General features: G+C 46.5%; 1 protein-coding gene across 1 annotated transcript; it reads left to right on the top strand.

Moving 5' to 3' along the window:
* LOC101429939 (centrosomal protein of 72 kDa) lies at positions 1–25,887 on the top strand (the record flags this gene model as incomplete). Its single annotated transcript, XM_058292937.2, has 6 exons — positions 1–113; positions 5,580–5,707; positions 6,535–6,727; positions 11,201–11,309; positions 22,289–22,464; positions 25,799–25,887. Coding segments are annotated over exons 1-6 (777 nt in total), but the record flags the coding sequence as incomplete, so codon positions are not given.
* Positions 25,888–25,893: the final 6 nt, after the last annotated feature.

The raw sequence follows: 25,893 nt of genomic DNA on the forward strand, positions 1-25,893 counted from the left end.
GCGCGGACGCACCTGCGTTCCGTTTGAAAACATGGCGCCGCCGGGGCCGCGGCTGGTTCTGAGCGAGGAGGCGATCCGGGCGAGGAGCGGCCTGTCTGCGCGCCGCGATCTGGGTGGGCCCCTGGAGGCCGGGCTTCACCGTCCCCGCCTGGCGCGGTTTGGAAAGTTTCCGGGTCGGAGGCGTTTGCTCAGACCCGCGTTGTCCTGGGAGGCGGCGGCCGGGTCCGGGGGTCCTGAGGTTACCAGAAGCCCCCTGAGGGCCGGGGAGTGCCCTTCCTAGTTTGCTAGTGGGAGTTTCCGGGAAGGGCTGTTTGACATTAACTGATAAGACGTTATGAGTTTTCTTTAACCCGTTACTATGCTGGGTTGATTTAAAAAATAGGTATTGAGCCAGCCTTGCCCTTCCTGGCCTCCCTGCCCCTGGAGGAATTCATTCTTTCTCTTGCCTGGTTTGACTTGCTCACGTTTTGAGGCTCTTTCATCCGTGTTCATGGGTGATATTGTTTTCTACTTGCCTTTTTTGGTGCTGCCTTTGTCTGTTTTGTGTTTAGAGTAATGCTGACCTCAAAATGAATTGGGAAGGGTCGTTTCTCTAGTATTTTCTAGAAGAGCTTGTGTAGAACTGGTGCTAATTCTTTGAATGTTTGATGCAGTTTTCCAGAGAAACCATATGTGCTTGGAGATTGCTATTTTGGAAAACTTTGAATACTAATTAATTTTCTCTGGTACTATCTGCCTATTCAGATGATCAGTTTCATCTTGAGTTAGTTTGCTAGTTTGGAAGTTTGGAATTTTTGAGGAATTGATTCACTTTATCTGAGTTGTCAAATTTACATGTGTAGAGCTATTCATAATATTCTTTTAACATCTGTGGGGTCTGTAGAGATATCATCTCTTCTATTCCAGGTATTGTTAGTTCCTATTTTCTTTTTCCTTTTTCTTTTTTAGGCTTCCTAGAAGTTTATTAATTTTATTAATCTTTTCAAAGATTTTTTTATTATTGCTTTCTATTTTGCAATCTCATTATTTCTGCTCTTTACTATTTCCTTCTCTCTGCTTGCTTTGGGTTTATTTTGGTCTTTTTCTAGTTTCTTGAGGAAGAAGCTTAGGTTATTTATTTGAGACCTTATTTTCCAATAAAAGTTTCTGGTGCTATATATTTCCTCTAAGCACCTCTTTAGCTTCATCCTGCAAGGTTTTATATGTTGTATTTTCGTTTTCATTTCAATGTTTTTTTTCCTTATTTTTAAAAAATTTTTTTTTACAGAAGTTGTGAACTTACAAAACAATCATGCATATGTGTGGAATTCCCATACAACAACCATTCACCACACTGTTGTGAAATGTGTTACAGTTTAAGAGGTAATATTATCAGACTATTATGACTAACTGGTTCATAGTGGTACATTTGGCATATTTTTCCCATACCCCCCCATTATTAACACAGTACGTCTTTGGCATTGATGCAGGAACGGTACAATATTGCTGTTAACTGTAGTCCATACATTACGTTAGTTGTATTTTTTCCATGTTTCTCCACACTTTCACTATCCTGCAATAGTGATATCCATCTGTTGTAGTCGGACATTCTTGTTTGTACTGTTAACCACAATTCTCATCCACTTCTGGGTTGCATGTTATTCAGTCCCTAGATTATTCTCTAGCTTTCATCCCTAGACTACCCTTTTCAGCCACAATCCCATTTATAAACCAGCTGCTGCTCACTATACTGTGTTACCATCAGCTCTATCCATTTCCACACATTTACAGTCAAGTTAATTAAAACCTCTTCAGACATTAAGCATCGGTAATCCTTCACAGCCCTCCTATACTCGAGGTTTTAACTCCATGCCTTTATTCTTAGTATTTAGTTCGTATTAGTAAGACCATGCAATATTTGTCCTTTTGTGTCTGGCTTATTTCACTCAACATAATGTCTTCAAGATTCATCTATGTTACCATGTGTGTCCCAATTTCATTTCTTCTTACTGCAGCATAGCAATCCATCAAATGTATTTACCACATATTGTTTATCCAGGTTCGATATATTTTTTAAAATTTCCTTCCAGACTTCTTTCTTGAGATTTGGATTATTTAGGAGTATGTTGTTTAATTTCCAACTATTTTGAGGTTTTCCTATTGTTTTTCTGGTTTCTAGTTTGATTCCATTTGGTCAGAGAACATAGCCTGTATGCTCTTAGTTCTTTAAATGTGTCATGTGTTCTCCCATGACCCACGATATGGTCGTTTTGGCAAATGTTCCAAGTGTCCTTGAAAAGAATGCAAGATCTGCTATTGCTCAGTGGAGTGCTCTGTAAATGCCAGTGAGATCCTGCTGTCTTGTGGTGGGAGGTTCTTCTGTATTCTTGCTGATTTTCTGTTTAGTAATTCTATTAGTTACTGAGAGAGGGCTGTTGAAATCCCCAGTAACAATTGTGGATTTGTCTATTTCTCCTTTTGCATTGTATACTTTGAAGGTCTGTTATTTGATGCATACAAATTTAGAATTTTTATGTTTTCTTGTTGAGTTGATCCTTTTAGCTTATTTAGTGTTCCTCTTTGTCCCTGAGGCCTACTTTATCTGATGTTAGTATAGCCACCCCAGTTTTAGTCTGATCTTTGTAAGGGATATCTTTTCCTATCCATCTTCCTTTTACCTACCGTTGGTTCACTTTTTTGTCCATTCTGATATGTTTTTTATTGGTATATTTAGACCTTTTGCATTTAGTGTAATTATTGATATACTAGGGCTTATGTGCTATTTTGTTTTCTGTGTTTCCTTTGGTTTTTGTTTCTTTTCTTTTTCCTGCCTTCCTGTGGTTGACTTGGATATTTTTTAGTACTCCATTTATTTTACCTATTGTGTTTCTGAGTATTTCTATTTGTATATATCTATTTTAGTGGTTGCTTCAAAAATTGTGGTACACATATCATTTAACATAGTCTACTTGTCTAGACATTTTACCACTGACATGAAATGTAGAGACCTCACCACTGTTTGGGTCTCTTAATCTTTTCCCCGTTATAATTTAGTTGCTATAAATACTTTTTCTACATACCTTGAGAACCACATCAGACAAGGATATAATTTTTCTTTAATCATCTAACGTTTTAAATAACTCAGTAGGATATGGGTATTCAATTATATTTACATGTACTTTCCAATATTCTTCCTTCTTGATGTTCCAAGTTTCTTTATTTTATCATTTCCTTTCTGTTGAATAATTTCCTTAAGCAGTTCCCTTAGGGCAAACTCCTGGTGACAAGTTCTCTTAGTTTTCCTTCATATAAGAATACTTTTATTTCACTTTAAGTCCTGAAGACTATTTTCAGGATATATAGTTTTCTAGGTAAACAGTCCTTTTATTTCAGCACTTGAAAAATTTTAGTCCACTTCCTTTTGGCCTCCATGGGTTTCTGAAGGGAAATCTGCTGTCATTCAAATTGTTTTTCCCCTGGAGGTATTATGTAGTTTCCCTCTCCTTGCTTTCAAATTCTTCATTGTCTTTAGTTTTCAGAAACTTTTGATTGTTAGGCGTCTAGATGTGGCTTTTTTTAGGTTTCTTCTATTTAGGGTTCTCTTAGCTTCTTTAATCTGTATTTTTACCTTTCATCTTATTTGAGAAGTTTTCAGTCATTTCTTACAATTTTTAAAAAAAGATCTCCCCTCCCCCCTCCCCTCCCCCTCTCTGTGTCCATTCGCTCTGTGTTCTTCTCTGTCTGCTTGTATTCTCATTAGGCAACTCTGGGAACTGATCCTGGGACTTTCTGGAGTGGGAGAGAGGCGATTACTTTCTTGCACCACCTCAAGTCCCTGTTCTGCTATGTCTTCTTATTTTCTCTCTTCTCTGTCTCTTGTTGCGTCATCTTGCTGCACCAGCTCTGCGCGTTGGCCAGCACTCCTGCGTGGGGAGGCTTTCCCGTGCTGGCCACCACTCCCATGCAGGGCGGCACTCTGCATGATGTGGCCTTCCCGTGTGTGCCAGTACTCTGCGTGGGCCAGCTCGCTGCGTGGGCCAGCTTGCCCTCACCAGGAGGCCCTGAGCTGCGGACCCTGGACCTCCCATATGGTCGACAGGAACCCAATTGGTTGAGCCACATCTGTTTCCCTCTTACAAATTTTTTCAGCTTACCGTTTTCCTTTCCTTTTGTATTCTTGGTGATTGTTAGATCCCCTTTTGTTGTACTGTCTGGTCTCGATGCTCTGTTCATTGTTTTTTGTTCTGTGGTCTCTCCTTTGTTCAGCTGGACAATTTCCATCGCTCTCTCTTCGCGTTCACTCTCAAGTGTTCTCCTCTGCCATCTCCATTCTGCTATTGAGTCCTTGTGACTTGTAACTTTTAATTATTGTATTTTTCATTTCTAGCATTTCTGTTTGTCTCTCCTTTGTATCTTTAATTGCTTTGCTGAGACTTTCTGAGTAGTATGTTACAAGGTTCTGCCTCCTGTTTGAGTCTTGTTACTTGTTGCTGGTCCCCGCCAGGTGCCTCTCGTACCTGCTGGGCTAGAATGGTGCTTGGGGTGCTGTGTACACGTGTGGTTCTGCGGTGCCCACGGGCCAGGAGGTGCAGGTGCCTGTGAGGGCGCCACAGACCTGGGCAGGCTGCAGGGCTGCGTCCTGGGACGGTGTCCTGCATCACATTCGCCCGCGCAGGGCTTATGTGCCCACTGGCGTGTTGGGCTCCAGCCTCTTTGGCAGCCAGGTCAGGACGCACGGGATGAAGCCACCGGCCAGGGATGCCCTGCTGTCCCATGAGGCCCGAGGCGAGGTAGCTTTCTGTCCTCTGCTGTTGCGTCTCCTGGCATTTCATTCATGTGTTTTTGCCCAGGGTCTTGAGATATAACGAAAGGGAGAGACAAGGTGAAATGTGTCTGTTCCAGCTGTCCAGAAGCTGACATCTTCAGCCTACTTAAAATTTAATCAAGTGTGTGTTCTAAAGCGTGACTGTTACTGGGAAAATGCTGGTGTCTGCCTACTCACACCGTCATCAGGGCGTGTTTTGGATGAGTGGTCACTGAGCAGCGTGCACAGCTGCCCTCCCACCTGCGAATGGGGGAGGCCGAGTGGACAGGTCAGCTGGTCGGGCTCAGGAGGGAGCCGGCTAGAGGCGGCGGCAGGGCGGTGGTCTTGAGCAGCCAGGAGTGGGCATGTAGGCCCAGCAGGAGGGTCAGAGTCGGGGTCGGGTGCCAATGGGGGGAGGGCTTCCAGGGGGGGGTGGAGGGAAGGGCAAGGGCTTGGGTGTAGTTTGGGGATAATGGTAAGGTAAGGGGCCATACGGTTTATTCAGTGTTGATATTTACGTTGTGAGTGGGCCGCCTTATTTTTCTAAATGACTTGTTTTTACCCAATTATGAGATTACTGTAATAGCTCATTTTAAGGAAACCTGGAAAATACAGAATTGCATTAATGGGAAAATACAGATCGTCCATGATTTGATAAATATGTTAACATTCTCTGCTTTCCATCCAATCCTTTTATGTTTGCATATCTGCTGTGTTTTCAAAAATGAAGAATTTGAGCTTTTATTATAATTTATTTTAAAAGTAAGGTTATTATCTTATGATTTTCTTTTCTTAGCCGAACTTCAGTCACTATCTATTCCTGGAACTTACCAAGAAAAGATTACTCACCTAGGAAATTCTTTGATGAATTTAACGGGTCTGAAGTCTTTGGATCTCTCACGCAACTCCTTGGTCAGCCTGGAGGTAAGGTGGGCTCTCGCGAGGATGTCTGTGGAAGGGCTGTGGAAAGCGGTGCGTCTGCGTCATGCCCGAGTCCGGTCAGGATGGCCGCGGGCGTTGTCGACTTGTCCCCTGTGTGTTCTGTGGTCTGGATTTCTTATGGTTGCGTTATGCCCAAAGCCAGGGCTCTGATGAGGGACATAAAGTAAGGCTCCCGCGAGTGCCTGGTGCGTGTCCCCGCCCGCGTCAGCCGTGCTCTTCCTCGGCTGGCCGCGCTGCTCTCCTGTGTGTGGCCCCCACTTGAACCCCGTAGGGGCGGGGCGTGCGCGGGGCCAGTGCCCCAGGCGGCTGCGTGAGGGAGAAGTCACCCAGATGCTGGCAGGCGGGTGCGGTGCTGTGCTCCTCGCTCACACGAGGAAGGGCTGACGTCTCCGGCTGATCCGCGGCACGGAGCTGCGCGGGCCCTGTCCAGGCGGCACCCGGGCCGGGGCCCCCCCCCCCGCGCCTCCCTGAGCCTCCGCTTTCAGTCTGAAACGGGCCAGTGGCCGTTCTCACCCGATAGGTTCGCACGCGGATTAAATGGAGTCATTTGTGCAAGTCACTTAGCTTGACGCATCCAGAGCACCCACATAAATATCACTCCTCTTCAGGGCTGGAAATGTGACATGTCTAACATCCCTACCTGGTCGTGTCACTGTATAAAACACGAGAACGTGAGAAAGGTGCCTGAGAACACCTTTTTTGTGTGCATTTCTTAGCGTGAGTTCGTTACCTGGTCACTTGACATCGGAGGCCCGTTTTGCTGTTCACTTTTACAAGTGTGGACTAGCTCCCCGTTTTTTTCCTAACAGGGCATTCAGTACCTGGTCATGTTGGAAAGCCTCAACCTTTACTACAACTGCATCTCCTCGTTAGCAGAAGTGTTTCGGCTCCACTCCCTCTCGGCGCTCACAGAGGTGGACCTGCGGCTGAACCCCGTCGTGAAGAACGAGTCTGATTACCGCCTTTTCGTCGTGCACATGCTCCCCAAGCTCCAGCAGTTAGGTAGGCGTGGCGGCCAGGCTGCGCTGTGCAGTGGGTGGGCAGGGTGACCGCCACGTCCGCGCTGTGCGGCCGGCGGGCAGGGTGGCCGCCACATCTGCGCTGTGCAGCGGGCGGGCAGGGTGGCCGCCACGTCCACGCTGTGCGGCCGGCGGGCAGGGTGGCTGCCACGTCTGCAGGCTGCTCTGGGCTCGGTCGTGCTGTGGTTCCTTCCTAGACTTTCTGCCATCACAGTGGTGCGTTCTGTGTCACATGGCTCCAGAGTGCCTGTGTCTCTTTGTGGGCAGAGGCGTGTGGGTCAGCTGCCTGAGGGGTGGCCAGGAAGCGGGGGGCGTGGACACTGCTGGGAGCAGCCCTGTCTGTGCTTGGGGCCAGCCGGGGCCAGCCTGCCCCCCATGCTCCGGCTGCTGCGCTCCCGCGGCGCACCTCTGGTGCTTCCCCTACATAGTCCGCTGGACGTCGTCTTGGCGCAGCCGCGCAGGTGGGCTTTACCTGGATTTGCATCCACCTGGAGGGTTACGGATGAGAAGGGCGCTGTGCCTGCACCCCACTCCCAGGGGAAGGGGACGGAGGAGTCCTGTTGGCAGGAGTGGCCTGTCCCTAAGTGGATAGACCTTGGCGATGGGTGCAGGCAGGGCTTCCATCCCCACCAGGACGCGGCCAGCCGAGAGGGCCACACGCTCAGGATGTCACCAGCGGCAGCTCCACGCAGCCTCCCTGACATGCGGGGCCATGTGCCGTGGCCGCGTGGCCGGGCACTGCTGGTGCGCACCCGCTTACGCTGCCAGGAGACCAGGGCAGGCGCGGCAGGGCTGTGCTGGGGCTTCTGCGCCCAGTGGGTGCAAGCTCGGGCTGCCCGGGAGCAACGTGCTCCTCGCACTTCCCTGTGTTAGCCGGCCAGCCCGCCCTGTGCAGCGTGCCCACGGCCTGGTCGTCTCTTCTGAACCACACAGGCCATAAAAAAAGCTGTTTCCCTGACCTCACGTGTCCTGATCGAGCGGTATTTTCTTATGCTACTCCGGTTTTCTTCCAGAAAACCCAGATTACAATGTCATTTGTATATTTACCAAAAAGGGGCTAGTTTGAAACACGTGTGTGGGCAGGTCAGTGTGCATGCCCTGCCTCACCTCACCCCCGCATGCCGTGGGCCGGGCGCTGAGCGTGTGTCTGGCGCTGCCCGGGCCGGTGCAGCAGAGGTGGAGCCTCCCTTGTGCCGGCCCTGCTGCCCTCCCGGCACCTGCGCCTGCCTCGGAGGCCGGGCTCTGTGGGCCCTTTGGCGTCTGAGTCTCCTAATCCTCCCACAGGCCCCTGGGCACGGCTGTGGGTGGCTGTACCGACGGGGAAACACCCGGGTGGCCGGGAGCCCGAGGGCGGGAGGCGGGCGCTGGCCCCGCTGGCCCTGCACCTTCCCCCATTCATGGAGGACTGGGCTGTTCTGACATGGAGTGATTTTCTCTGCCTCCATCAACAGCATTCTGTCATTTTAAACTACATTTCTTTGTATCTTGGGAAGGTTTTGGAGATATTAGAAAGAGCTGCCTTTCATCCTGAAATGTTCCCATCTCTTTACTACAGCCCCATGTTGTAGCCTGTGGATTAGCGATGTGGGTTAAAATCCACTTAAGGGGTTCTTGGGTAAGAATGCCAGCTTGCCAGAAAACCCTGTATGGAAATAGTCAAAACAATTTTCCACCAACCTCCTGAAAATGACATGAAGCACAAACAGAACAGGCCCGAGACCTGCTGCCCCCCCTCCCCTGGCTGCCCTCTCCCCAGCTCTGGCTGCCCTCCCCCTCCCCCCGGCTGCCCTCCCCATCCACCAGCGGCCCCCCCCATCCACCGGCTGCCCTCCCCCCGCTGTCCCCCTCCCCAGCATACTTATTGGGGCTCACTCGGCCCGTTAGGGTGCCCAGGGCAGCACAGCTGGCGGCTGGATGGCTGGCAGGTGGCAGTCTTGCTCCCCCAAGGTGGTGCCGGCATGACCTAAGTCCTGGGGGTGTTTTCGGCTCCACGAGGACGGGGTGTCTGCCTCTCCTGTGGACTGGCCTGGTGAAACTAGCCTCCCCCAGAGTCCCCTCCAGTGACGTCGTCTGTCAGACCGTCCAGGCGGTCAACACTGAGTTCGTGGCCGTCGCGCCGCCGTCCTTCCCAGGCCTGGCCGTGCGTTGCCAGGTCTGCCTGTGCCTCCTGGTGAGAAGTGGTTCTCCTCTGGAGGACCTCGGCTGCGCTGTGGGCGCCTGCCACTGCCTGCTGGAGCCGCCGGAGCGCGGCGCGCCGCAGACCTGCCACAGGAGGCGGTCCGGCCCCGGTGTGGCTTCAGATCTGCTTGGAATCCCGCACTTCACTTCAGGGGTTTGGCGTGAGTAAATGCTTGCCTTCTAACTTGTTGACTTTCAGTCAAGTTACGTGCCAACGGCTGTATTTGGGTCTTTTCCGGGAGCATTGCAGTCCTTATCATGTGTAATTTTTGGAATCTTCCACCTTAAGTCATTGTTTTCCTTCTTCTATAAAAACTTGACGTTCAGAATCTGACAGTGTAGACAACAAGTAGCAGAGTCAGGAATGGCGCTTAGAGCCTGCAGCCGTGGCCGGGCGTCAGCGCTGCTGGGACTGCAGACTCGTGGACCAAGAAAGGGAATCACAGGTTCATACTGATACTTCCAATTCCAATGTAAAGTTATGGGCTTAATTTTTTTCATTTCTCATGTCTTTGTTCTATACAAAAATCCTGGTTCTTCAATGTACTAAATCAGTTTACGGTAAGGAGTTAGTATAATTCTTGCTCTCAGGATATAAGCTGCTGGGACTTCACAGCCAAAATGCTCTATTTAGAGTCAAATGATTCTTTCCTTCATGGGATATACCAGCAATTTGATATATGGTTAGGTTTCTTTCAACTCATTTTCAGTTTCTAAATTTTTAAACATTTCCATAGTTCAAAAGGCAAATCGTAAGGTAAGGTTCATTTAGAGAATGCTTGCTCCCAGCCCTGTTCCTCTGCCCGTAGGTAGCTCAGTTTCTGAGATACATGCATGAAACCTAGAGTTTAGTCAAGGGTCACTGCCTGCACTCCCAGGTTTTAGAGTCACTTGCCCATGTTAGTGCTCCTGTGGTTTGTTCACAGCCTCACACGGTGCCCGGTCCGCTTGGGGTTTTTGTGAAACCCTAACCCAGGGGCAGTGAGTAGGGTGGGAGGCGCCACGGCAAGGAGGCGGGTCTGACCCGCTCTGTATGTGGGCGATGGGCCCGAACGCGAGCCTGGCAGGCGGAGGCTGGGGGGCCGCAGGGAAGAGCTACTCCCCCTGAGCGTGTGAGCTTCTGAGGGTGGGCGTGGCCCGGCGTGGGTCTTAGTCCTCCTACTGGAGTCCTTTATAAACGACGAACACAGAGAGGCTCTCAGAGAGGCATCAGCAGAACCCAGGAGAGCAAGCCAGAGGAGCAGAGCTGAGCGCAGCGCGGCCCGGGGCGCGACGGCACGTGCCGCCATTGCGCCCTGCCCTGCTGTGCGGTGGGAGTCCAGGATCGCCGGCAGCTGGTCTTTGGGCAGAGCATCGCCTGATGGTGCCTTGATTTGGACACTTTTCAGAGCCTCAGAATTGTAAGCTCTTGAACTAATGTGTCTGTTGCAAAAGCCCCCGCATTTCTGGCATATTGCCCTGGCAGCCTTTAGCAAACTAAAACCGTGAGTGTCCAAGGGAGCGTTAGGGCCAGCGGCCGGGAAGCCAGGTGCGGAGCCCTCAGCTGCTGGTGCGGGCCAGGAGAGGGGCCCGAGGGGCAGAGCGCCAGGCCGCAGGCCGGGCCTGGGAGCAGTAAGCAGGGGGTGGGGGGGTCGGTTTGGGGAGAAGGCGAGTTTGCTCCTGGGTGGAGCCTCCTGGGTCAGGCCTGAGTGCAGGACGCCGACGGGGCGCCGCAGCAGCGCGCTTGCCCAGGGGTGTGTGCACCATGGGGTGGGTGCGTGGCCACGACGGGAGTGGAGGCTTCGGGGCGTCCTCTGCTGGCACTCGGGGGGCTCTGGAGGAGTCTGGGGGGAGGTCAGCCCAAGCGGCTTGCGGGGCTTTGATGCTCAGCACTTCGACTTTCTTCCCCTAAGTCGCCTTCCCTCGTTTCCACTGTAACCGCATACTTCGGGGTGGCACCTGCCTGGTAAGTCTTCTGGGAGGCGCCTCGTGGACTCCACCCTGCGCTCTCCTCGCACCACGGCAGCGCTCCAGGAACACCATGTGTGGCTGCCGGAGCCGGCGTTTTCCCCTGCGTGCCCAGGGCTGACGGAGGACGCGTGGCGGGCTCTGCCCTGGACATGGGCAGCCGGCCTGGCCGTGGGCAGCGTGCCCGGCTCTGGGTGGCAGATGCCTTCCGGCTCCTGCCGTGTCATGGCCCCGGGAGACCCCGAGGAGGACCCCCGGGGTACTTGTCCTTGGACTGCTAAGTAGCCCTGCAGTGTCGTTTGCTAGTTCCCGTGTGGCGTTTTCTTTCTAGACGATCGCCCCGTGAGGGAGAGTGAACGAAAAGCGTCTCGGCTGCACTTTGCTTCCGAGGACTCAGCGGACTCAAAGCCCAGCTCTCCAACTGCTGTGAAAGTCGGCAGGTAGGAGCAGAAGCGGTGCTCGAACTTCAGAGAAGTAAGTTTTCCAGATTTGACAGAACGTGAGCTCAGCAACGTCAGCATCTGCGTGCACCCATCTCCTGAAGGGCAGAGGCACAGGAGGGGGCAGGGAGGGTGACGCCCGCCGGCACCGTCACAGCCGGTAGTGTCCCTGACATGAGCCGTTTAGCCATTTCAGTGGGTGCTCGTGTGTAACGTCACACTGTACTGTCGTATCTCGTTCGTGGAGTGCTCGTGGGTGCTTCCGGCTTTGGTGGCTGTGGGCAGCGCTGCAGTGAGCACGGTGCTGGCTGAGGCCCTGCTTACAGCCGGGGCCTGTCCCGCGGAGAGGGGCCGCTGGGCCGCCTGGGGCTCCTGTGCTGGACCGTCCTGAGGAGAGGGGCCGCCCGGGGCTCCTGTGCTTGGCCGTCCCGAGGAGAGGGGCCGCCCGGGGCTCCTGTGCTGGACCGTCCCGAGGAGAGGGGCCGCCCGGGGCTCCTGTGCTGGACCGTCCCGAGGAGAGGGGCCGCCCGGGGCTCCTGTGCTGGACCGTCCCGAGGAGAGGGGCCGCCCGGGGCTCCTGTGCTGGACCGTCCCGAGGAGAGGGGCCGCCCGGGGCTCCTGTGCTGGACCGTCCCGAGGAGAGGGGCCGCCCGGGGCTCCTGTGCTGGACCGTCCCGAGGAGAGGGGCCGCCCGGGGCTCCTGTGCTGGACCGTCCCGAGGAGAGGGGCCGCCCGGGGCTCCTGTGCTTGACCGTCCCGAGGAGAGGGGCCGCCCGGGGCTCCTGTGCTTGACCGTCCCGAGGAGAGGGGCCGCCCGGGGCTCCTGTGCTTGACCGTCCCGAGGAGAGGGGCCGCCCGGGTCTCCTGTGCTTGACCGTCCCGAGGAGAGGGGCCGCCCGGGGCTCCTGTGCTCGACCGTCCCGAGGAGAGGGGCCGCCCGGGGCTCCTGTGCTCGACCGTCCCGAGGAGAGGGGCCGCCCGGGGCTCCTGTGCTCGACCGTCCCGAGGAGAGGGGCCGCCCGGGGCTCCTGTGCTCGACCGTCCCGAGGAGAGGGGCTGCCCGGGGCTCCATGCTTGACCGTCCCGAGGAGAGGGGCTGCCCGGGGCTCCATGCTTGACCGTCCCGAGGAGAGGGGCTGCCCGGGGCTCCTGTGCTTGACCGTCCCGAGGAGAGGGGCCGCCCGGGGCTCCTGTGCTGGACCGTCCCGAGGAGAGGGGCCGCCCGGGGCTCCATGCTTGACCGTCCCGAGGAGAGGGGCCGCCCGGGGCTCCTGTGCTGGACCGTCCCGAGGAGAGGGGCTGCCCGGGGCTCCTGTGCTGGACCATCCCGAGGAGAGGGGCCGCCCGGGGCTCCTGTGCTTGACCGTCCAGCGACTGCACCATTTCACATTCCCAACTAAGGCTCCTATTTTCCTGCATCTTTGCTAATGCTATTTTTCACTTTTAAAGTAACAGTCATCCTTGTGGGTGTGCACTGCTGTCTCCTTGTGGTTTTGAGTTGCATTTCCTTAATGGCTAACGAGGTTGAACATCTTTTCATGTGCTCATTGGCCATTTGTATATCTTTGAAGAAATTTCTGTTCAAGTCCTTTGCCCATTTTCTTTTCCCCCTTTGATATGGCTCCCTTGTCTGTCTGCTCTCTGTTTTTGCTCATTGTCTGCTCATTGTTTTTGCTCTTTATCTGCTTGTTTTTTAAGAGGCATTGGGAACTGAAACTGGGACCACCCATGTGGGCGGTGGGCACCCAACTGCTTGGGCCACATTCATTCCCTACTTGTTGTTTTGTTTTTGCTTGCTGTCTTGCTTGTTGCTTTTTGCTCATTGTCTGCTCTTTGTTTGCTTGTCTTTTTTAGGAGGTACCAGGAACTGAACCTGAGACCTCCCACGTGGGAGGGAGGTGCCCAATTGCCTAAGCCACATCTGCTCCCCCATTTTTTAACTAGGTGGTTTGTCTTGTCGATTTGTATGAATTCTTTATATAATCAGTACATTAAATCCTTGTAAGATACATGGTTTGCAACAATTTTATCCCATTCTCTGTAGGTTTTTTTTTTTCACTTTCTTGGTAAGTCCTTTGCACAAAAGCTCCTAATTTCATTGAAGTCCATTTTATCTCTTTTTTCTTTTGTTGCATGTACATTTGCTGTAAAATCACAAAGTCCTTTGTCTACCACAAGTCCTAAGATATATCCCTGTATTTTCTTGTAAGAGTTTCTAGTATTATCTCTTAGGTTTAGGTCCTTGATCCATTTTAAGTTGATTTTGGTATTCAGTGTGAGGTAGAGGTCTAGAAATTTTTAAATTGTTATGAAATCCAACTTATTTTTTCTTTTGCTGCTTGTGCTTTTGGTGTCATATTTAAGAAACTGTTGCCTAATCCAAGGTCATGAAGATTTATGTCTATGTTTCCTTCTGAAGGTTTTATAATTTTAGGTCTTATATTTAGGTCTTTGATTAATATTGAATTAATTTTTCTATATGGTGTGAGTTAGGGGAACAAATTCATCAGCCATAGATGTATGGATTAATTTCAAGACTCTGAGTTTTATTCAACATTGATCTACCTGTGTATCCTTATGCCAGTACTTGCTCTTGATTACTGAAACTTCATAGTTAAGTTTTGAAATCAGGAAATGTGACTCCGCCAACTTTGTTGTTCTTTTTCAAGATTTTTGGGGGCCCCTTGCAATTCCATATGAATTTGAGGATGGCTTTTTCATCTTTACATTAAAGACTGTTGGAATTTTGATAGTGATTGTGTAGAATTTGTACATTGCTTTGGGTAGTATTGACATTTAACAATGTTAAGTCTTCTACTTCGTAAACACAAGATGTCTTTCCATTTATTTAGGTCTTCTTTAATTTCTTTTATTTATTTATTTATTTTTATTTTTTAAAATATTACATTCAAAAAATATGAGGTCCCATTCAACCCCACCGCCCCCATTCTTTAATTTCTTTCAGCAATATTTTGTTGCTTTCAGTGTATAGCTTACTCCGTCTTATTTAAATACATAAATACGTAAATTCCTCCACATTTTGTTCTTTTTGATGCTGTTGTAAATGAAACTACTTTCATAATGTCTTTTTCAGATTGCTCATTGCTAGTGTATTGTGTGTAGAAATACAAGTGATTTTTGCATGTTTGATCTTATATCCTGCATTTATGTATACAATAAATGCTGAACTCAGTCTATTAGCTTTAATAGATTGTTCTTTTTGGTGTATGCTTTTTTTTTTTTCTACATTAAATCATTTCACTTGTGAAAAGAGGTAGTTTTATTTCTTCCTTTCCAATTTGGGTGCCTTTTGTAGCAGTTTGACATGGTTATGAATTCCAAGAATAGATATTGGATTATGTTTGTAATCTGGTCTGTAGCTGGGTGTGATTAAGTTATGATTAGGGCTTTGATTGGGCCACATGGTTACGGCGTTGAGTCTCCACCCCTTGGTGGGTAGGGACTCATAGATAAAAGACATGGCAAAGGGCAGAGTTGGGGTTTTTTGATGTTTGATGTTGGAGTTTGATGCTGAAGTCTTAAGCTGGAGCCCCAGGAAGTCAGCACACAGAGGAAAGAGAAGCCAGGCCTGGGAAGAGAGGACCTGAACCAGGAGAAGAACACATAGGAATAGAGACGGCTCCTTAGCCACAGCAGAAACCCCAGGGAGAGAGACAGAGCCGTTCACCTGACAGTCTACAGCTGACCTTGTAGAGGAAACAGGAGCTGAGCCCAGAGGAACCCAGGAAGCCTGAGCCCTGGCAGACGTCGGCAGCCATCTTGCTCCAAATAGACTTTGATGAGGGAAGGAACTTATGCTTTATGGCCTGGTGTCTGTAGGCTCCTATCCCAAATAATTACTCTTTATAAAAACCAACCAATTTCTGGTATTTTGCATCAGCACCCCTTTTGCTGACTAATACACCTTTTATACCCTTTTCTTGCCTGATGGCCCTAGATAGAACTTGCAGCACAATGTTGAATAGAAGTGGCAAGAGTGGGCATCCTTGTTTTATGCCCGATCTTAGGGGGAAACTTTCAGTCTTTCACCATACAAGTTTGATGTTAGCTGTGGGTTTTTCATAGATGCCCTCTGTCAGGTTGAGGAAGTTCTATTCTTAATGTGTTGAGTGTTTTTATGATGAACTTGTGTTGGATTTTGTTAAATGCTCTTCTGTTTCAAGTGAGATGCCCAAGTGGTAGTTTTCCCCTTATTCTATTAATATGGTATGGTATATTGATGAATTTTTACGTTTTGAGCCATTCTTACGTTCTTGGTTTAAATCCCACTTGGTAGTGATATATTATCCTTTTAATGTGCTGCAGGATTTGAATTCTAGTAGTTTTTGCAGACTTATTTATCTGTATTCATTTTGGATGTTGGTCTGTAGTTTTCATTTCTTGTGGTATTTCTAGCTTTGGAATCAAGGTCCTGAGGTAGGAAGTGTTCCCTCTTCTATTTTCGAGAAGAGTTTGAAAAGGACTGGTAATCGTTTACATTTGGTAGAATTTACCACAGATGGTATCAGGTCCTGGGCATTTCTTTGTGGGAAGTTTTTTTTTTTCTTTCATTTGTTTGTCTGTTACTGATTTAATCCCTTTGCTTATTGTAGGTCTGTGCAGATTTCCCATTTCTTTTTGTGTCAGTTTTGCTATTTTGTGTATTTCTAGGAATTTGCCCATTTCATCTGTGCCATTTCCTTTGTTGGCATACAGTTGTTCAGTGTTCCCTTAGGAGCATTTTAATTTCTGTCAGGTAGGTGTAATGTCCCCACCTTCGTTCCTGATCTTAGGAATTTTAGAGCCGCAGTTAGAGTTGTCAGTTTTGTTGATCTTTTCAAAGAACCAACTTTTGGTTTTGTTCTTTTTCTTTTCTATTTTTCTATTTAATTTATCTCCACTCCAATCTTTATCAAATCCTTTCTTCTGTTTGCTTTGGGTTTAGTTCTTTCTTCTTGTAGTTTATTAAGGTGGAAATGTAGGTTATTGCTTTGAAATCTTCTTAATGTAGGTGTTTATATAGACTACTGCTTTTGCTGTATCCTATAAGCTTTGGTATGATTGTGTGTTTTCATTTTTGTTCTCCTCAATATATTTGCTAATTTTTCTTGTGATTTCTTCTTTAACCTAATGGTTATTAGGAGTGGGTTTTCAAATTTCTTTGTAAATATTTGGGAATATTTCAAATTACCTTGTATGATTAAATTCAAATTTCATTCTGTTGTTGTTAAGAGAACATACTTTGTATGATTTCAGTCTTTTTAAAAATTTGTTGAGACTTGTTTTATGGACTGTCTTGGAGAATGTTTCATGTGTCGTTGAGAATAATGTGTATTCTGCTGTTAGCAGATGGATCATTCTATAAATGTTGGTCTAATTAGTGTTGTTCGAGTCTTTTCTTTCCTTGTTGATTTTCTGTACCTTATTGGAAATGGAGTGTTTATGTATTCAGCTGTTATAATTGAATTTCTCCTTTAATTTCTTTCAGCTTTTACTTAATGTATTTTAGGGCTCTCTTGTTAGGTGTGTGTATGTTTGTTGAGTGTTATATCTTCTCATTGGATTGACCGTTATATCATTATATTATGTTTTTTGTCTCTAGTAACAATATTTGTCCTGAAGTCTGTTTTAGAATAGCCATTCCAGCTCGCTGTTGGTTACTGTTAGCATGGAATATCTTTTTCTATCCTGTCATTTTTAACCTTTTTGTGCCTTTGAATCTAAAGTGAGTCTCTTCTCAATAGCATACAGTTGGATCATAATTTTTATCCATTCTGCCAATCTGTCTTTTAATTGGAGAATTCAATGCATTTCCATTCAATATAATTACTGATAGGGAAGGACTTACTTCTGCCATTTTGCACTTTGTTATCTATGAATCCTATGCCTTTTTGTTCCTCAGTTTCTTTATTAGCCCTGCTTTTTGTGTTTGATAGATATTTTCTAGTGTACCATTTTAATTCCCGAGTCATTTCTTCTACTATAGTTTTCAGAGTTATCTTAGTGGTTGTTTTGGAGGATTACAATGACTATCTTAATTTATTGCAATCTAGTTTGGATTAATCCCCGTTTACTTTCAATTGTAAGAAAATAGCTTTGCCCCATGTACCTCTGTCACCCTTCCCACCTTTATGCTGTTTTCATCACAAATTACATCTTTATATATTTTGTGTCAATTAATCCAGATTTATAATTATTGCTTTATACAGTTGTCTTTTAAATTACATAGAAAACAAGAACAAAACCAGAAAATATTTTTATACTCTTCTTTTATTTACCTATTATATGATGGTTCTCCAGAGAAAGAGAACTGAGTGGAGTACACATGTGTAAATATTACGAGGTTTGTTTTAATAATCATCTCCCACGACTATGGGAGTGGACAAGTCCAAATTCCACAGGGCAGGCCACAAGTCAGGAACTCCAGTGAAGGTTTCAGGGAATTCCTAGGAACAGCTGGCTGGCTGAAGCAGAAACGGAAATTCTCTCTTCTGGCTGCTGAAATCCTCATTTCTCTCTTTCGGGCCTTCAGCTGATGAGACTTCGTTCATTGCTGAAGGCAGTCTCCTCAGTTGACTATAGATGTATTCAGCCATAGATGCAATCCATTTATGATGATTTAAATCCATGAAATATCCTCACGGTAACAATCAGGGCAAGTGCTAGCATGAACAGCTGGACACCATGCCCCTAGGAACTCACCCATCACTCGTGTGCACTTGCTTTCCTTTGTTGTTTGCTTTTTCCTGTGGCATTGAGTCGCCGTCTAGTGCGCTTTCATTGTACCCTGCAGGATTCCCTTTAGCATTTCTTATAGAGCAGGTCAAATGGAAGTGAATTCCCTGAGTTTTTATTTATCTTGGAATACCTTAGTTTTCCCTTTATTTTTCAAGTACAGTTTTGCAGGATATGGATTTCTTGGTATTTTTCTTTCATCACACTAAATGTGTCTTGCTGCTGCCTTGAGGCCTCCAGGTTGTGTGGTGAAAAAGCAGCTGTCACAGCCATAATGAGGCTCCCGTCACATGCTGAGCTGCTGCTCTGCTGCTGTTTTCAAGGTTCTCTTTTTGTCTTTGACTTTTGGCAGTTTGATTAATGTGTGTCTTTGTGGGATTTCTTTGCATTTCCATTTGAAGTTTGTCGAGTTTCTTGGATGCGTAGATTCATGTTTCTCATAAAGTTTGGAAAATTTTCTGCCATCCTTCAGATTTTTTTTCTGCCCCTTTTCTCTCTTTTCTTTTTCTGGGACTCCCATTACACACATGTTGGTGGGCTTGATGGTGTCCCACAGGTCTCTGAGATTCTCTTCATTTCTCTTCATTCATTTTTCTTTCTGTTTCTCAGACAGGATAATCACAATTGACCTACCTGCAATTTTGCTGATTCTTTCTTCTCCTTGGTCAACGGCGCTGTTGAGCCCTGCATTAGTCTGCCAAAGGGGTGCTGATGCAAAATACCGGAAATTGGTTGGTTTTTATAAAGAGTGTTTATTTGAGGTAGGAGCTTACAGATACCAGGTCATAAAGCATAAATTACTTCCCTCACCTAAGTCTGTTTTCACGTGTTGGAGCAAGATGGCTGCCGACGTCTGCCAGGGTTCAGGCTTCCTGGGTTCCTCTGGGCTCAGCTCCTCTCCTTTCTTCACAAGATCAGCTGTAGACTATGAGGCTCTGTAGACTTTGCCTCTCTCCACAAGGTCAGCTGTAGACTATTAGGCGAATGGCTCTGTCTCTCTCCCTGGGGTTTCTGCTGTGGCTAAGGAGCCATCTCTATTCCTCTCTGTTCTTCTCCTGGCTCAGGTCCTTATTCCCAGGCCTGGCTTCTCTTTCCTCTGTGTGCTGACTTCCTGGGGCTCCAGCTTACTTCAGCATCAAACTCCAACACCAAGAAACATCAGAAAACCCCAACTCTGTCCTTTGCCACCTTTTTATCTGTGAGTCTCCACTCCTAATGACCCACTCAATGCCCTAATCATATTTTAATCACGGCCAGGTAGAGACCAGTTACAAACATAATCCAATATCTATTTTTGGAATTCGTAACCATATCAAACTGCTACAAGCCCTTTTAGTGAATTTTCCACTTCAATTGTTATGAGTCCAAAATTTCTGTTTGGTTCATTTTACAATTTCTGTCTTATTATTGGTATTATCTATTTGTTGAGATATCTGCTTTCTTCTTTCCGCTTGTTCTTTGGACGTGGGTTTATTTAGCTTGTTGAACCTTTTGAAATAGCTGATAGAAAGTCTTTGTTTAGGAAGTCTAATGTCCGGGCTTCTTCAGGCATGGTTTCTACTTTTCCTGTGTATGGTCCATACTTTGTTGTTTCTATGTATGCCCTGTAAGTTTTTGTTGAAAACCAGACCAAATTCTTTCTTCTCCATGCCTTTGTCATTGCCCTTGTTTGTTTGACTTTTCTGAGCCGACTTTATAATGTCTGTATTATTTTCTGTGTGGCCCCTCTGGTGTCTGTTCCGTTAGCTCCGTGCACTGCTGAAGATTGGCAGAGATTTCTTTCAGCACCTGGAGCCCGTGGCTCGCCCCATCTCAGCTGAGAGCTTCTGTGCGTGTCCTGGGGCATGCTGTCAGCACTCGCCCCTCGCCGTGGCCTTCACCTCCGGTCAGCAGGAAGGGAGGGTGCGCAGGCCTGGAGGCACAGTGATGCCCGACTAGGCGAGAGCTTTCCAAAGCCCGTCCAGGGTTTCACCCCTGTGCTCGCCTCCCAAGCCCTGCGGCGAGCCCGTTGTTGGCGCTGGGTGGCCATCCAGGACCTCTGCCTGTGTTTCCAGCAGAGCCCAGGAAGCAGCTCCAGCACGGGGCCAGCATGACTCAGGTAGATAAAGACAAGCTTTTAAGCTGATCTTCCAGGGAGCTCCGGACAGGCTGGAACAGTACTCATTGCAGTGTTTCGTGAGTAAGGGTTGTCCTGCTCCCTCTGGTTCTAGGAATCTGGTGCCTGGGCAGTGGGGGGTTGTTTTCAAGACTGTTTCTGAGTTGGACAGTAAGGAAGGGAACAAGGACAAATGCACATGCCACGAAGGTTGCCGATCTTACCAACAACCTGACATTTCCCTTGAACAAGCACTACCAGCATTGTTATGCAGAGCTCTGAAAAAGGCAGTTCTAATGGTCTTTGCCCATTTCTCCATGATTTTTTGGAGGGGCAGAATTTGGAGTTCCCTACTCTGCCATTTTGGGCAGTATCATTCCTAATACATGATGTTCTGATCTACAGTAATATTTCAGTTTTTCTCTGGTTACAGCATAGAAGGAAATAAAATAAGCCTGTTTATTTAGCATGGCTTGAAAAGATGTATTTTAATCAGCAAAGATCTCAAGGGACTAATGCTTTTTCTAGATTCTCTGCTTTAAATACTTCCCAGCAATATTCGATCTTGTAGAAATTGAAAACATAGAAATTAATAAAACGAAAACAAGTAAAATCCTCTCTGTCTTCCCCATGCTCGCCTTCCCGCATAACTGTAAGTAGCACCAGCATTTGGATGTGTACTCTGTGCCCTTGAAAAATACAAACTCAGAGAGAGCTACTTTTTTGTGTGATCGCTATTTATACCATACTTGGTTTATAAGACTCTGGTAATAGGAACGTAATGGAGTGTATTTATTATCCAAATGACGCTGACTTTAGGTTTTAATAAGAGGCACCAGGGTCACCACTGAGAGGTCTCTACATCATTCGCCGTTTCGTCAAGGCTTTGGTTGTAGATATTTTCATTTATGATAAACCAGCATTACCTGTCCTTGGTAATTTCAAGGCTGAGTTATCCTAGGGTGGGAGTTCAGAGCAGCCTGGTCGGTGCCTGGGCAGCCTCACTGTCAGAGAGGAAGTGGCATGTGCTCAGCGTCAAGGATTCACGGCAGACCTGAGCGGTAGTCCGTGCTCGATCTGGGAAACTTCCAGCAGTAGGAAAAAGTGGCTGTTGCTCATCTCTTTAAGTATGATCAGGTATCATCCAGGGGGCCTACCTCTTAAAATTGGTAATAATTTTTTAAAAATTTAAAAATAAATAAAATACAAAAAGAAAAAATAAATAAATAAAACCAGTAATAATAGAATAGGATGAACTTGAAGAGTGACTTCTTAAGCCACGTCCCCTGAACATGAGTCCCCTTTTGCTGAGCGTAGCCATTGGAAGGCAGTGCCATTTTTCTAACACTCACCTTTCAGTCTATATGGAAGTATTTTCCCTCAAGGTAAAAAGAGAAGTTTCAAACTCAATATCCTTTAGCTTTCTTTTTTTTTTTTTAAGGTTTGTTTTTTTTTTAAATTTATTTCTCTCTCCGCCCCCCCCACCCCCCCACCCCAGTTGTCTGCTCTCTGTGTCCGTTCGCTGTGTATTCTTTGCTTCTGTCCTTATCAGAGGCACTTGGAATCTGTGTCTCTTTGTTGTGTCATCTTGTTGTGTCAGCTCTCCTTATGGGGCGCACTCCTTGCGCGTGGGGCACCCCTATGCCGGGGACACCCCTGCGTGGCAGGGCACTCCTTGCGCGCATCAGCACTGAGCATGGGCCAGCTCCCCACGGGTCAAGGAGGCCCGGGGTTTGAACCATGGACCTCCCATGTGGTAGGTGGATGCCCTAACCACTGGGCCAAGTCCGCTTCCCTCCTTTAGCTTTCTTGACCACATGAATTGCATTGAGGGTATGCTAAGAAAAGAACAAATTGGATTTGAATTTGCTCAGAGATCTCAAAACACAGGTTTCCAGGACTTTCATTTTTATACAAATCATAATGGGGTTGTGTTCAATATGAGAATAGCATGATGACTTCAAGTGATCTTGCACCAAATTGCAGTTTTCCCAGCTGAACCCCTCTTAAACTTCACTTTAGGCGAAGTAATAAGATACATTTTACTTAAGTTGCACCAAAATATTCCTAATAAAAGACCTTGTCAGAATGTCGGCAATGCAGTCGTTTCTTTCCCAGTGGTCACCACTGAGCTTACTTCTCTTTGTAGACCTCGCCCCTCCAGAGCCGCGTGCTCAGACCCTCTGTCGCGGAAGTGCCTGCTCCTGGACGCGGACGACGAGGCGGTCCTAAGCCTCATCGCCGAGTGCGAGTGGGATCTGAGCAATCCTCCCGGGACCGTCCGCTCCAGCCAGGAGCGCGCGGCTGAGCCCCACGGCTCCCAAGGTACGCTGCTCGCACTGCCCTGAGTGCCAATTTCTTACTCTGGGGTCTTTTTTTTTTAATTAGAGAATTTGTAGACTTCTGAGAAAGTCATGTAGAAAATACAGAATTCCCGAGTATGCCTCCTCTGCCCCTGTTTTTCACTTTGCATTAGTGTGGTATCTTGGTTGCAGTTGATGAAACGATATTATTGTAATTATATTATTGACTAGAGTCCAGGGTTTATATTAGGGGTCACTGTGTTATACAGTTCTACGTTGTTGTTTTCTTCAAATTGTTATTCTAGTAACATATGTACAGCCTAAAATTTCCTCTTAAGCACAAATATATAATTCAGTGGTGTTAATTACATTCACAATATTGTACTACCATCACACTGTCCACTACCAAAACTTTTCTATCACCCCAAATAGCAACTCTACAATTTAAGCATCAACTCCCATTCCCTACCCCCACCCCAGCCCCTGGCAACCTGTATTCTAGTTTCTTACTGTGAATCCACTTATTCTATTTCATATCAGTGAGATCATAAAAATTTTGTCCTTTTGTGTCTGGCTTAGTTCACCTGACATGATGACTTCAGGGGCCATCCATGCTGTCGCATGTATCAGCACTTGGTTCCTTTTAATGGCTGGATAGTATCCAGTGTATGTATATGCCACATTTTATTTATCCATTCGTCAGTTGATGGGCACTGCGGTCGCGTCCGTCTTTTGGCAGTCGTGACTAACGCCGCTGTTAACATCAGCGTGCAGGCGTCTGTTCAAGTCCCTGCTCTCACTTCTTTTGGTCTATACCTAGAAGTGGGATTGCCGGGTGGTTTATGGTCTTCTGTGTTTAGTGCTCTGAGGAGCCGCCTGCTTGTCCTCCACAGCGGCTGCACCATTTTACATTCCCACCAGTAATGCACTAGGGTTCCTGTTCCTCTACATTCTTTTCAATATTAGTTATTTTCTGTTGTTGTTTTAAATAGTAGCTATTCTAGTGGGTCTGAAATGGTATCATTGTGGTTTTGTCTTGCATTTCCTTAATGGCTAATGATGTTGAACTTCTTTTCATGTGCTTATTGACCATTTGTATAACTTCTTTGGAGAAATATCTGTTCAAGTCTGTTGCCCATTTTCTAATTGACATGTAGGATTTTTACTGAATATTAAACCCTTATCAGATATATAGCTTCCAAATATTTTCTTCTATTCTGTAGGTTGTCTGGTTACTTTCTTGATGAAGTCCTTTGGTGCACAGAAGTATTGAACTTTGAGGAAGTCCCATTTATCTATATATATTTTTTGTCTTATATTGCTCATGCATTTATTTAGTTTAAAGTTTAAGAAACCATTACTTAACACAAAGTCCTGAAGATACTTCCCTATGTTTTCTTCTAGGATTTTATAGTCCTGTTCTTATATTTAGGTCTTTGATCCATTTTGAGTTAATTTTTGCGTAGAGTGTGAGTTTGGGGTCCACCTTCATTCTTTTATGTACAAATATCTCAAGCTCTATTTGTTGGAGAGATTATTTTCCCCACTGAGTGGACTTGGGACCATTATCAAAATCAGTTGGCCCTAGGTGATGGTTATTTCTGAGCTATCAGTTTGATTCCATTGGTCTATATGTCTGTTTTTGTGCCATTATCATGCTGTTTTTGTTATAGTAGCTTTGTAATAAGTTAAGATCGGGACCTTTGAGTCCTCCCACTTTGTTTTTCTACTTCAAGATGATTTTGGCTATTCATGGCCCCTTACCTTTCCACATGAATTTGATGATTGGCTTTTCCATTTCTACAAAGAAGTCTGTTGAAATTTTTATTGGGATTGTTATCAATCTATCATTCACTTTGGGCAGAATTGACATCTTATAGTATTTAGTCTTCTAATCCATGAACATGGAATGTCCTTCCATTTGTTTAGGCTTTATTTGATTTCTTTTATCATGTTTCATAGTTTTCCATGTACAAGTCCTTTACATCCTTGGTTAAATTTATTTCTATGTTTTTGATTCTTTTAGTTATTTTAAATGGATTTTTTTTCTTGATTTCCTCTTCACATTGCTGATTACTAGTATATAGAAACACTACTGATTTTGTATGTTGATCTTGTACCCTACCACTTTGCTGAATTGATTTATTAGCTCTAGTTGCTTTGTTGTTTTTTTTTTTCAGGGCTCTTTTTCTCTGTATATATGTACATATATATAAATATGATCAGGCCATCTGCAGATAGGGTAAGTTTTACTTCTTCCTTTCCAATTTGGATGCCTTGTATTTATTTTTCTTGCATAATTGCCAGTACAGTGTTTAATAACAGCAGTGACAGTGGGCATTCTTGTGTTGCTTCTGATCTTAGAGGGACAGTTTTTGGTCTTTCACCATTGATGATGATGATGTTACCTGTGCAGTTTTCATATATGCACTTTATCATTTTGCGGAAAGTCCCTCTAGTCCTAGTTTTCCAAGTGTTTTTGTCAAGAAGGGGAGCTGGACTTGATATGTGCCTTTTCTGTATCAGTTGAGATGGTTATATATTTTTCCTTTGTTCTGTTACATTAATTGACATTCTTATGTTGAATTATCTTTGCATGCCAAGGATAGACACTTGGTCATGATGTTTAGATCTTAATATGCTGTTTCTGGATTTTTATTTATTGTCTAGGAGAAATGGGGCTTTTGCATTTTAATTTTCCTGTGATATGAAGGTTAGGATGATTGTAAAGAGTTTAGTAAGATGACATGTTGAGACTTGTTTTTTAGTGTGTGAATTCTGCGCGACGTTGTAAAACCCCCTCTGAATGTCTGGGTGCGCACCTGTGGAATTCCACTTACGGCGCTGCCCTTTCCTACATCTGAGTTGGAAAGACTTGCCGTTGTGTTTCGTCATCGGTTCCTCCACGGCGACCCACAAGGGCGGACGGGGGTCTGGGCAGCTCAGGCCATCCTACCTGGGAGGTGGTGATGGGGGCGCCTTCTTGGCGAAGGCTGTAATGCGTTGTCCTTTCAGGAGTGATTGCATTTGTCTAAGTGGGCTTCTCGGCTTTATCGTGGCATTTTAAAGTACACTTTTTACATTGGGCAAGTCATGGCACCCATAGAGCTGTTTGATCAGAATCACTGCTGTGGATTTGCTGTAAGGTTGACTCCTTTGTTATTAAGCACCTCGTCATCTTTTTCTTATTTAATCAGTTCTGAAGACATTTTAATCCCTATCAGACTCCACCAGGTGCTTACAATGTAATGTTCACTTACAAGGCCTTTGGAGATGTTACAATATCATGTTTACTTACAGGGACTTTGGAGATGTTGCAGTGTAACATTTACTCATACAAAATGTTTTTAATTCAGCAGAATCTAGCCCTCTTCCGAGCCCTGGCTTACTTCAGCTTCAGGGTGGTGACACTGCCAAGAGATGCCACGGGAGGAAAAAAGAGAGCTGGAAA

The sequence above is a fragment of the Dasypus novemcinctus genome, unplaced genomic scaffold, assembly GCF_030445035.2.
Source record: "Dasypus novemcinctus isolate mDasNov1 unplaced genomic scaffold, mDasNov1.1.hap2 scaffold_590, whole genome shotgun sequence".
NCBI classification, from domain to species: Eukaryota; Metazoa; Chordata; class Mammalia; order Cingulata; family Dasypodidae; genus Dasypus; species Dasypus novemcinctus.